The 13,485-nt window shown below is 53.6% G+C and overlaps 1 protein-coding gene across 4 annotated transcripts in view; it reads right to left on the minus strand.

Annotated features, from left to right (window-relative positions):
• The window catches only part of WDR19 (WD repeat domain 19), a 142,640-nt gene that overhangs the window by 44,907 nt on the left and 84,248 nt on the right, over positions 1-13,485 (minus strand). For all 4 annotated transcript variants that reach the window (XM_026647981.1, XM_026647983.1, XM_026647980.1 and 1 more), the window contains exons 25-26: positions 3,416-3,562; positions 892-1,016 (exon numbers count right to left, since the gene is read on the minus strand). In XM_026647981.1, coding sequence (XP_026503766.1) covers positions 892-1,016; positions 3,416-3,562 — 272 coding nt within the window. The remainder of the gene's footprint in view (positions 1-891; positions 1,017-3,415; positions 3,563-13,485) is intronic.

The following is a 13,485-nucleotide window of genomic DNA, read 5'->3' on the forward strand; positions in this document are numbered from 1 at the left end:
GGGGGGCGTGATGGCGGGACTGGCAGGTTCCCGACCTGGCTCCATGCCTCCCCCCCCAGCAGCAGTAGAGTTTGGGTGTAGGAGGGGGCAGGGGTACGGGATGGGGTGAGGCAGGCTCTGGGCAGCGCTTACCTGGGGGGCTCCCTGGAAGCGGCGACATCCCCTCCGCTCAGCTGCTAAGCGGAGGCATGACCAGGTAGCTCTGCGTGCTGCCTCCACCCAGAGTGTTGGCCTCACAGCTCCCACTGGCTGGGAACTGTGGCCAATGGGAACTGCGGGGGCGGTGCCTGCAGGCGGAGGCAGGATGCAGAGCTGCCTGGCCACACCTCCGCCTAGAGGCTGAGGGAGGGGGATATCGCTGCTTCTGGGGAGCCCCAGGTAAGTGCCGCCCAGAGCCCATCTCACCCCATCCCGTGCCCCAACCCCATGCCCCCTCCCACACCCAAACTCTGCTGCTCGGGGAGGAGGCAGTGGCACAAGACTGCTCCAGCAGTGGCTGGTGCGCCTGGTGCAGGGGCTGCCTAAGCTGCCCCTGAGCCAGGTGCACCAGCTGCTGCAGAAGTCACAGAATCCATGACAAACTCGCTGCCTTACTAATGACTTACTGGAGCAGTTCTTTAATTTAGGTTTTACACACCATAATGTAATTACCCTGGTTGTTTATTAGGCCTGGTCAAATGGCATAACTGTGAACTGGTTCAGTGAGTTTTCCATTGCCTCCTAGTATTAATAAGGCAGAAAACTGAATTCTGTAGGTGACCATGGATCAAAGAGATGTGAAATTTCACACAGCTGCACATTATTATTACAGACTTCTCTATGCCTTTCTTCACAAATAGGCCATAAATTGCTAAAGAATTCCAAATAAAATTATTAAAATAGAATTCTCACCAATGATGTCAGCATAAATCTCCATCTTATTGTGCTGTTGGGCCAGTGTGAAAGCTTCATTATTACACTTAGACATGACCAGAAACTGGATGGCAGAACCATAGTCACCCAACTGCAGAAAGAATCTGATCAGAATAAACACATTAATACTTTTGTTAAATAACATAATAAACACACACCAAATGTTTTCCAAAGAAAATCTCTCTTGTGCAATGAGTGTGGCAATGGAGGGACCATTAAATCATTCTTCTAGTGTGCTGCTATTAGCATATGCTTGTACCTTATGATAAACTAATTTCTAGTAAGAATTATGGATGAGAAGGCTTTTCTATTTGAAGCTTGCTTGTTTATAGTTTTCTAAAAGATTCTATCATTTGGGATCAAATTTTGTATGTTTATTGACAGGCCAAAAGTGAACTTTTTTGGTGAAACTGATAAATTTCTATTTGGCCAATTTTGAGACATTCAAATGCAAAAAATGTTCTTCAGAAGCCTTTTTCTAATGATATTTTCATATACCGTACTCTTCTTTCCATTTAAAATTTGACACTGGTTCTCAGTGAGGACTACTGCCTTTGAAATATGCTTTAAAAATAATAAAGCTGAAGTTCTGATTGTTCCACGTCATCTGTCCAATTATGTCCATTACGCATTCTTAATAAAGTGTGATGTTCTTGATATGCACCCAGGCAACCATACATGGCACTTTGAACTGAATGGATATTTACTGCTTTTGTCTGTTTGTGTTATTGTATGTAAGGGTGAGAACATTCAAAATTATGCACTCAGAGTGAAATTCACTTCCCTTGTGTAGAAACCTGAGACTGCAGGGAGGATGTAGTGATGAAATACACTCACATACTCTCCCCCCGCTCCCCTCCCTCCCCAAAGTTAGTATGCAGGGCTCCAGTAGCAGCCACAACCCCAATGCAATGGTTCTACAGGATGCTGGGACCACTGGATCTGCATAAACACAAACTGGAAGTGGTCCCCATGGACTTCCTTTGTCCCTGATGGCACCTTCCACACATGTCCTGCAATGACTAGTACAGTGACTAGCTCCATGGCATGCATTAGGCAGCTTGTCTGGCTACCTAGCTGACTAAGCTTACATGGTGCAGAGATTTGCACTGGTCCTCAACACCATGAGTGAATATCACCCTCGGTTTCCAAATGTAAAAATTTAACTGTCTAGCACCAGCTTTGGCCCTACATAAAGCTACAGATGTGCTAACATGAGCATTCTAGAAGCTTAAAAAAAGAAGAAGCCCCCAGCATGCGATTAATCCTTTCAGTGCTCAACTCAGGGATTATGAAGTGTTGCACTATACAAAAAACCACAGATTCAGATTTATGAAAATAACCTAGAGGTGCCCCTTCTATGCACTAGGTGCCCACCCCATAAATTCAAATACATGCTACAAAATAAAATAAAATAAGAATATCCCTCCCAGATACCAGGTAATGAGGAAAACAGAATATAATATAAATAACGTAACTAAAGGGACTATGCTTTACATGGTTACAAGCTAGAAGACATGAATCAAGCAAAAAATCTGTTGATAAGAATGGACAAAAACTTAAGACTTCTATAGTAAGAAAAGCAAACAGAAGACTGGAATGTATCAACAAATTAATAGAGAAGATATCCAAAAAACTAAACAGCCCTTTGTAAAAGTGAAACCTCTCTGTGGATGGACTCGACGGCTTACTACAGGGGTGGGCAAACTATGGCCCGCGGGCCGGATCCAGCCCATCAGGACTTTGGACCTGGCCCGCAGGATTGCCACCTCTGTGGCGCTCCGGGAAGCGGCCAGCACCATGTCCCTTCGGCCCCTGGGGAAGGTGGGGGGCCAGGAATGGGGAACCATGGCCAATGGGAGCTTCAGGAGAGGTACCTGCAGGCGAGGGCAGCGCGCGGAGCCCTCTGCCGCCCGCCCACCCCCCCCTCCCAGAGGCCACAGGGACGTGATGCCAGCCGCTTCCGGGAGCAGCGTGGCGTGGCGTGGAGGAGCCTGTCTTAGCCCTGCTGCCACCCCGGAGCCGCTCCAGGTAAGCAGCGCCGGGCCGAAGCCCGCATCCTGAACCCCTCCTGCACCCCAACCCCCTGCCCTGAGCCCCCTGCTGCATGCCTCCTGCACTCCAACCCCCTTCCCTGAGCCCCCTGCTGCACCCCAACCCCCTGCCCTGAGCTCCCTGCCGCACCTCACACCTCTCCTGCACCCCAGCCCCCTGCCGCACCCCCTCCCACACACCCACACACCCCAACCCCCTGCCCCAGCCCTACATTCATGGCCCTGCATGCAATTTCCCCACCCAGATGTGGCCCTTGGGCCAAAAAGTTTGCCCACCCCGGTTTACTGTTTACATCTCATTTTTGAATCACTTCTAGTACATAATTCTAGAACTTGGCAAAAAACATAGAAGAGAGCAACAAGGACGATAGCATGAGAGGTTATAAAGAAATAAGGTTAGGAAAGTTAGGTTTGTAAATCTATCTAATGTAACTACAGTACTGCATTACCTGGCTACCATCTTGGCTCCATCGAGAGACTGTGTTTCCCTGACAATACTAACAGCTTTTTCAGGATTGTTAAGATGATCCAAATATAGCCGGATTACATTATCCCATTGTTTGGCATTCTCATAAGCGACAACCGCTTCCTTATATCTGAAAAATAATGATGCCCACATTTTACATTCAAGCTTTCTTGGCTTTGTTAAGAATTCTTCACAATATTCTATGCAAGGGATTCATGACATTTTACACCTGAGAAGTTATGCTGTGAAACCAAGATGTTGTTTGTTTAGCCAATTTGTTTAGTAGATGTACACCCCTTTTGAACTCTTCTTCTGTTGGGATGGATAATGGCAGTAGGAAGACAGACAACACTTCATACAATATCATCTTTTGACTCGCCTTAGAAGATAAGCAGCATTAACAGTCTACATACTTTATGAGAGTATCTCCACAGTCATCTAAACTGGCATGTTAGGTGTGTGTGCTCGACACATGCACCAGTGCCGGAAGTTTTTCCCTCAGTGGTATCCGTAGGGGAGCAGCTCTGGAGCCCGCTGGAGTGGCGCACATGTGCGCTGGTGTAAGGGGCACTGCCAGCCCCCTCCCTCCCTCAGTTCCTTCTTGCCAGAACTCTGACAGTGGGGAAGGAGGGCGGGTCATGGAATGAGCATGAGCAACACATCTCCAAAAACAACAGTTATGAAAGGTTAGTAACTGTTTTTTCCTCTTCGCGTGATTGCTCATGTCCATTCCATGTTAGGTGACTCCCAAGCAGTATCCCCGGAGGTGGGTAGGAGTTCATGGCTGTGTCGATTGCAACACAGCTCTGTCAAAGCCAGCCTCATCTTTAGCCTGCTGGGTGATGGCGTAGTGGGTCATGAAGGTATGCACCAACAACGACGTTGTGGCCCTGCAGATATCCTGGATAGGGACTTGCGCCAGGAAGGCTGCCAATGACACCTGAGCTCTGGTCGAATGAGCCATCACTATCTGTGGAGATACAACTTGTGCCAGCTCATAACAAGTGCGAATGCAAGTGGCAATCCAAGACAAAAGCCTTTGAGAAGATACCGGGAGGCCTTTCATTCTGTTGGCCACTGCGATGAAGGACTTAGTACGCTCTAAGGAAAAGGCCAGAACCCACCTAATGTCAAGGGTGTGCATATGGCTCTCCTCGTTCAACGCGCCAGGCTTCAGGCAAAAAACGAGGAGAAATATGTCCTGGTTAATATGGAAAATCGACACCACCTTTGGCAGGAAAGCTGGGTGGGCATATAACTGAACCTTGTCCTTGTAGTACACTAATGTAAGGGCTTTAACCTCGGAGACCCGCCTCACTGAAGTGATAGTCACACGGAAGGTAACTTTCCACAATAGATGTGAAAGAGAGCAGGAGGCTAACAGCTCGAAGGGAGGGCCAGTGAGCCTAGAAAGGACTAGATTGAGGTCCCACTGGGGTACCCGGTTCCGGACTGGCGGAAAGAGCCTTTCCAGGCCCTTACGGAACCTGATTGTCATCTCATGTGAGAACACCGATCTGCCCTGGAAGGCTGAAATGGCTGCCAGGTGCACCTTGATCAAGGAGAAGGCTAGGCCCTGATGCTTTAAATGAAGCAGGTAGTCTAGAATGGACTGCAGAGACTACTGGGTCGGGGAGATCCCTTGCTCCAACGCCTAGCAGGAGAAGCGTTTCCATTTCGCCAGGTAAGTTACTCTAGTAGAGGGATTTCTACTTTCCAGCAGCACTCGCTGGACATGAGTAGAGCAGGCCTGCTCCTCTGGGTTCAGCCACGCAACATCACGCTGAGAGGTGGAGTGAGGCGAGGTTTGGCTGCATAACCTCCCGTGATCCTGAGAGAGCAGATCTGGGTGGTTGGGAAGCGTCAATGGGGGCGCTGACGCCAAGTCCATGAGCATGCCAAACTAATGCTGGTGGGGCTACGCTGGGGTGATCATGGCGACCGTGACTTTGTCCCTCTTTATTTTCAGGAGGGTCCTGCCGATAAGAGGGATTGGTGGGAAGGCGTACATCAGGTCGTCTGCCCAAGACAGGAGAAAAGTCCTTGGAGGGAGCAAAACTGATGGTACTTCCTGTTCCACCTGGTGGCGAACAGGTCCACTTGGTACACCACCTCTGGAAGATCATTTTGACAACCTCCTCGTGGAGGGACCACTTGTGGTGAGAACAGAACGCCCTGCTGAGGCAATTTGCCAGTGTGTTTCGGACACTGAGGAGATGTATCACCTCGATGTGTATGCCGTGCTGGATACAGAACTCCCACAGCTGGAGGGCTTCTTGGCAGAGAGCCGAGAACTCACTCCTCATTGCCTGTTGACATAGAACATGGTGGCTGTATTGTCAGTCTACACCTAACCACTTGATGGGATAGTCAGGGAAGGACACCTCGCAAGCCAAACGGATGCCTCTGAGCTCCCTGACATTTGTGTGTGTAGTGTGAGCTCCTCCCAGGACCACAACCTCTGGATTTTCAGCGATCCAAGGTGGGTCCCCCAGCTAGGTTGGACATGTCCGACACTAGCATCTTTGTGGGTTTTGGGGTTGTAAAGGGTGTTCCTTCAGAAATGTTTACTGGGTTTGATCACCATTTCAGAGTTGTAAGCACTTGCGGCAGAATTGTGAGGATTCTCTCCAGGTGGTGCCTGGCCGGGACGTAAACTGACGAGTGAGAGGCAGGGCCCGATTGTTGGCCTTGGCGGTGCTTATAGTCCCTGCCCTTCTTGTGGTAGGGCTCTGGTCTGGATTGACCATTTGGTCTATGGGGTTGCTGCGGTTTGAACTTCTTTCTAGGCGGCCGGTGTATATAGGCCAAGGGAACGTAGGATAACCCTAGAATCCTTAAGCCCATGCAACCTTGTGTCTGTCTGTTCTGCGAACAGGGCCAGGCCATTAAAAGGGAGGTCCTCGATCGAGAGTTGAGCCTCTGTCGACATCCCAGAGGACATCAGCCACGATGCCCACCTCATGGACACAGTTGTCGTTATGGATCTCGTGGCCGAGTCCGCTGCATCCGAGGCAGCCTAAAGGGAGGCCCTTGCCAGTTTTCCCCTCATCTAGGATGGCAAGGAACTCTTGCGTGGACTCCTCAGGTAACGAGTCTGCAAACTTAGATATTGACTGCCACACATTGAAATCATACCTCCCGAGTAAGGCCTGATGGTTTGCCACTCACAATTGGTGGCTGGCAGATGAATAAACTTTTCTCCTGAATAAATCAAGCATTTTGCCATCCTTATTTTTGGAAGTTGGGCCTGGCTGCCCTTGTCTCTCTCTCTCGTTGACCACTGAGACCACTAGAGAGTTCGGAGCCGGGTGAGAATACAAGTATTCAAACCCTTTCGCAGGGAGGTAATACTTTTTCTCCGCCTGCCCTCCTGGCCAGGAGAGAGGATGGGGTTTGCCACAAAGTTTTTTACCAGCTTTACCACCCCTTCATGAATGGGGAGTACCACCCTGGATGGGGCTACCGCAGCCAAGATGTCAAACAAGGCGTCCGAGGGTTCCACCAACTCCTCTGCCTCCAACTCCAGGTACGCTGCCACCCTCTTCAGCAACTCCTGGTGTGCCTTGGCATCGTCCTGTGGTACTGTCTGGGATGGTCCCGCCACTGCTTTGTCGGGCAAGGATGACAAGGAGGCGAGAATGGGAGGAGGGATTGGCTCTGCGTCCTCTGCTTAGGTGGCCTCCACCGAGGCTGGGGGAGGTTCCTGGGCATCCTGCTCAGACCCTTCGTCCTTGTCCAGGGGCAGGCGGGATACTGTCGCTGACCTCCTCTCTGATGCTCCTGACACAGAGCACTGCATGATTGTCTCTGGTGCCTGGGGAAACCTCCAAAACTGCCAAGGGACAGGCCATTGGCCCTGGGGCTATGCACCAGGCAGTGGCCCTGGGGGAGCCCCCCCGATTTGGCTGGGTGTGCCTGGCCCAAGACACCAGCTACCTCCTCCTCCTCTGAGCTTGAAGGGGAAAGGTCTTGCCTTGGAGACCACTGCGGTGCTGATGCAGTCTCGAAGTCCTCTCCCTGCCTGCTATCCTGATGTCTGCAGCAGGGGGACCGGTACCAGAGAGCCGAGCCCTGAAGCCATCTGCCCAGGGATCGGTGACGGAGCTCGGGGGATCAGTGACGGTGACCCGGTAGTTGACGCCTAGTGCTCTGAGATCAGTGCTGTGAGTCTGGTGACTGGGAATGGGATGGAGGGGAGCGCTGCCTCGACCCGGACGATCGGTGCCGTGAGTCCAGCGATCTGCACCTCGGTAACGGCTGGGATTGACTTCATCGGGGCCCTGATGGAGTCCCTCATCCCAGGGAGCGACATCTCCTGTCCAGAGACTGGAGCCATTCTGGGGACCGTTGGCGAGCTGAGGCCGTGTTGGCCATCAGGTGAGCGGTGCCATCCCACAGGGAACAGGTGCCGAGAGTCCCGTGAATGGTGCTAGGAACATTGGTCAGTCTGGGTAGGTCAGAAGCGCATCCCTGGGGATTGTCACTTTGATGTCAACTGCCGCGGTGCCAGGGAGCGATGCCGCACAGACAGAGAACATGGCATGGATTCCAGTGCTGGCTTCCCCCTGGAGACTTCCAGGTGCTGGGGCCTCTGCCACTACCTGGGGTGGCCAGTGCATTCCTAGGAGGGCTGGCTGGCCTACCTGGCGATACAGGTGCCTGGCTGGGCTCCGGAGACTTTCTGCCCCACGAGGGTCTATGCTCCTCCCCAGACTTTTCCTTTCCCACACGGGATGTCAGGGAATGTCCTCTCCCTGGGTGCTTCCTCTGCTTCTTAGCCAGTACCGGGACTGTGACCGGCACTGGAAGGCCAGTGCCAGAGGTGCACTTTGCACTGATGCTGCTGTACTTGGTGCCAAGTCCAATTTTGGCGGCTTGGAGACCGTCGCGAGGGCTGAAACACTTATCGCTAATGTGGGCTTCTCCCAAACACTTCAAGCAACTTTGGTGAGGGTCGCCTATTGGCATAGGCTTTCTACAGCGATCAAAAGACTTGAAACCAGGGCCCGGGGCATGCCCCGTCCCTGAGCTAAGTCCCACAGGGGACTATCTAACCTATCTACAACACTAACACGCTAGTCGTTAAAGAACAAAAGAACTACTTATCTAACTATTTACAACACTAAGAGAAAAAAAAAACCACTGGGTAAGTAAGTGCTTGCTGAAGCAAGGTGATGTTCCAGCACTGTCACTGGCGGTAAGAAGGAGTTGAGGGAGGGAGTGGGCCAGAGCCGGTCCCCTACAGATACCACTGAGGGAAAAATGTCAAGCACCAGTGCATGTGGCGAGCACGCACACCTAACGTGGAATGGACATGAGCAATCACTCGAAGCAGAAAAGACAGTTACCTTTTCCATAACTGGTGTTTTTTGAGATGTGTTGCTCATGTCTATTCCACAATAGGTGTGCATGCTCGCCATGTGCACCAGCTGGAAGTTTTTCCCCTAGCAGTACCCATAGGGTAGCGCCCCTAGCAGCCCCTGGAGTGGTGCCTCTATGGCACGGTATAAAGGGCACTGTGCGCTCCCCCCACCCTCAGTTCCTTCTTGCCAGACAACTCCGACAGAGGGGAAGGAGGGCAGGATGTGGAATGGACATGAGCAACACATCTCGAAGAACACCAGTTACGGAAAAGGTAACTGTCTTTTCTGCTTCGAGTGATTGATCACGTGTATTCCACAATAGGTGATTCCAAGCTATATCTGTTGGAGGTGGGTAGGAGTTCACAGACTCTCAGGACAGAGCACTGCCCTGCCGAACCCGGCATCTTCCCTGGTCTGGGAGACGATTGCATAATGCGAGGTGAACGTGTGAACTGAAGACCATGTGGAAGCCCTGCAAATGTCCTGAATGGGGACATGGGCTAAAAAGACAGCTGACGAGGCTTTCACCCTAGTTGAGTGTGCCCTCACAATTGACGGCGGAGGGATTCCCGCCAGGTCATAACAGGTACGGATGCACGAGGTGATCCAGTTGGAGAACCACTGAGTGGAGATCGGCCGACCCCTCATGCATTCGGCCAAGGCGATGAACAGCTGCGAAAACTTCCTGAACGGCTTAGTCTGCTCCAGGTAAAAGGCCAGAGCCCGTCTCACATCCAGCGTGTGGAGGCAGCGCTCCTCACTGAACACATGGGGCTTGTGGACCGGCAGGAAAATGTCCTGACCCATGTGGTAGGCGGAGACCACCTTTGGGAGGAACGAAGGATGTGGGCGGAGCTGGACCTTATCCTTACTGAACACCATGTACGGGGGCTCGGAGGTCAGGGCCCTCAGTTCTGAGACCTGTCTAGCAGACGTGATTACCACCAGGAAGGCTACCTTTCACGAGAGGTGTGACCAGGAGCATGTAGCTAACAGCTCAAAGGGGGGACCCGTCAACCAGGCCAGCACCAAGATCAGGTCTCACTGCGGGACTGGGGCCCTAACGCACAGGAAGAGATGATCCAATCTCTTAAGGAATTGGCCAGTCATAGCATGGGAGAATACCGTGTGCCCCTGCACTGGCGGGTTGAAGGATGATATGGCGGCCAAGTGCACCTTGATGGACGAGGGTGCTAGGCCCTGGGCTCTAAGGTGAAGGAGGTAGTTTAAAATGAGCTGGATCGGGGAAACGCCCCACTCAGCCTCCCACCAGGAAAACCGAGACCGCTTTGCCAAGTAGGCTCGATGCGTGGAGGGTTGCCTGCTTTCCAAGAGGACGCGCTGAACCCATTCTGAGCACGTCCTTTCCTCCCGGCCTAACCATTGAGCAGCCACACCGTGAGATGGAGTGCTGCTAGGTTGGGGTGGAGGAGGCGGCCCTGGTCCTGGGAGGGCAGGTCTGGGCGGGATGGCAACAGCCATAGTGGGGCAACCGCCAGGCTCGTGAGGGTCCCGTACCAATGTTGCCTGGGCCACGCCAGGGCAATCAGGAGGACCCGGGCCCTGTCCGTCTTTATCTTTTCCAGGACCTTGATGATCAGCAGGATCGGGGGAAGGCATAGAGAAGCTGGCCTGACCAGGATAGGAGGAAGGCATCGGAGATAGCACCCACTCCCAGCCCCCTCCTTCTTCCCCCCAGAGCAGAACTGGGGACACTGGCAGTTCTGCCGAGTTGCGAACAGGTCCACCTGGGGAGTTCACCCACTCTTGGAAAAGTCTGTGCACCACCTCTGGATGTAGAGACCACTCGTGCTGAGACCACTTGGCTCAGGAGATCCGCCCACAAGTTCCGGGCGCCTGGTAGGTGTAGGCCTGTAGGCAAATGTGGGCAATATAGAAGTCCCACGGCTTGAGGGCTTCCTGGCAGAGGAGCGGGCCCCACCTTGCCCGTTGATGTAAAACATCGAGGCTGTGTTGTCTGTGAGAACCCTGACCACTCTGCCCTCCAGGTGCGAGTGGAAGGCCACACATGCCAGCCGGACCGCCCTGAGTTCCTTGACGTTTATATGCAGGGCAAGGTCCTGTGCAGACTACAGACCTTGGGTCTGAACGTCCCCCACATGGTCTTCCCACCCCAGGTCCAACGTGTCGGACACCAGCTCCACCGACGGGGGCCTGCCCCTGAATGGGACCCCGTGGAGCATGTTCCCCGGGGAGGACCACTATTGTAGGGAGGCGATCACTGGCTCGGGTACAGTGAGGACCTTGTCCATCCTGTCTCTGGTCTGGGAGAACACTGAGGCCAACCAGAGCTGGAGGGGCCTCATCCTGAGTCTGGCGTGGTGAACCACCTATGTGCATGCCGACATGTGACCCAGGAGCTGGAGACACGCTCTGGCAGTCGTCACGGGAAACCTTGTGCCTGTGTTGATGAGCCCTTTCAGGGTCTTGAATCTGTCCGGTGGGAGGGAGGCCCTGGCCGACGTCGCATCCAGGACTGCCCCGATAAACTTTATGTGCTGTACTGGGACTAACGTGGACTTGGTGTCATTCACCAACAGGCCCAGGGTGGTGCACGTGGACAGGAGGACAGCCATATGATCCCGCAACTGTGACCGGGAGCTGCCCTTGACCAGCCAGTCATCCAGACAGGGGAAGATCTGGACCCCACGACGTCTGAGATAGGCCGCCACCACAGACATGCATTTTGTGAATACCCTGGGAGCAGTGGACAGGCCAAGCGGGAGGACCGTAAATTGGTAGTGCTCCTGCCCAACCGTGAAACGGAGGAAGCGTCTGTGCCCCTCGAATATATGAATGTGGAAGTACATGTCCTGCAGATCGAGGGTGGCGTAACAGCCCCCGGGATCCAGGGAGGGGATGATGGAGGCCAGAGAGACCATGCGAAACTTGAGCTTTACCATGTACTGGTTCAGGCCTCGCAGGTCCAGGATGGACCTGAGCCCCCCCTTTGGCCTTCGGGATAAGGAAGTAGCGGGAGTAGTACCCCTTGTGTTTGAACTCCGCTGGCACCACTTCCACCGCTCCTAAGCCAAGGAGTCGCCCCACCTCTTGCTCGAGCAGGGCCTCGTGAGAGGGGTCCCCCAGGAGGGACGGCGTGGAGGGTGGTTGGGTGGGGTAGAGGTAAACTGCAGGGTGTAGCCCTGGGAGATGGTGTTGAGAATCCAATGGTCCGAAGTCAGCCGCGACCACTCCGGGAGAAAAGCACACAACCAGTTGGAGAAGGCAAGCTTTATTGCGGGTGGATCCCTGGTGTGAACTGGTAGGTCGCCCCTGGGCGTCCCGTCAAAACTGATGTTTCCCTGCCTGTTTACCCTTGGAGGACCCAGACTGGGGGGCAGACCGGGACTGCCTCTGAGGGCATTTCTTATAGTCCCGTGACTTTTTATAAGGGGGCTCGTATTTAGAGTGGGTGGCCTGGGTGGGAGCCTGCTGAGGCTTAAACTTGGGCCTAGCCGGAGCCAGGACATAGAGGCCAAGTGTCTTAAGCGTAGTGTGGGAATTTTTCAGGCCGTGCAGCTTCACATCCATCTGTTCTGCAATCAAGGCCTTGCCATCGAACGGAAGGTCCTGCAAGGAGTTCTGCACCTCACTGGACAGCCCAGACAGCAGGATCCATGACGCCCTTCTCATGGACACCGCGGAGGCCATGGACCTTGTAGCTGTATCCGCAGCATCCGACACTGCCTGCAGGGTTGCCCTGGCAGCCGCTGTACCCTCCTCCACCAGAGCTTTGAACTCCTTCTTGTCACGCTCCTGGAGGGAGTCCTCGAATTTGGGTAGAGCGCCCCACAAATTGAACGCATACCGACCCAGGAGAGCCTGGAAACTTGAGGATGAATAAACCTTTCTCCCAAATAAGTCCAACCTCCTTGAGTCTTTATTTTTCGGAGTAGGCGTTGGTTGGCCCTGCCTCTCCCTGTGGTTGACTGACTTGACCACCAGGGAGTAGGGGGCAGGGTGGGTGTACAGGTATTCATGCCCCTTGGTGGGCACAAAGTACTTCCGTTCTGCCCTCTTAGAGATGGGGGGCAAGGAAGCCAGGGTTTGCCACAAGGCATTTGAAATTTTTGCCACCCCTTCGTGGAGTGGAAGGGCCACCCTACCTGGTACCGAGGCCAACAGGACATTGAAGAGTGAGTCCGAGGGTTCCTCCACCCCCTCGGCCTGAAGGTTGAGGCTTGATGCCACCCTTTTCAATGGTTCCTGGTGGGCCTTAGAATCCTTTTGCGGAACAGAGGGAGGAGGGGGCGTAATCGCCTCAACAGGGGAGAGTGAGGATGCAGGCGCAGTACTCTGCGTACCCAGCGGTACTGGAGGTCCCACCACTTGGTTGCCCGCCGGGCCCGGAACCGAACATGCACATCCCACTGACTCCTTTCTGAGAGGCTGGGAAAGGGAGGCCGATGGTCGTTCTGAGGCTCCGGCCACCGAGCGCACCACCACTGGTGCTGGCCAAGGAGCCCAGTGCCACTGCACCTGCTGTTGCATTGGCGGAGCAGGCTGTTCAGCCTGACTAGCCTGTCCCATCGACTGACGACTACGAAGGGAGGCTGGGCTCACGTACGACCTACCGGTGTCTCTGGACCGGGAGGAGCGGTGGCGTCGGGAATGGTGCCGACCACGAGACCATGATCCTGAGGTGGAGAAATGGTACCGCCCGTAG

The sequence above is a fragment of the Terrapene carolina genome, unplaced genomic scaffold, assembly GCF_002925995.2.
Source record: "Terrapene carolina triunguis isolate 2854851 unplaced genomic scaffold, T_m_triunguis-2.0 Scaffold66, whole genome shotgun sequence".
NCBI lineage: Eukaryota > Metazoa > Chordata > Testudines > Emydidae > Terrapene > Terrapene triunguis.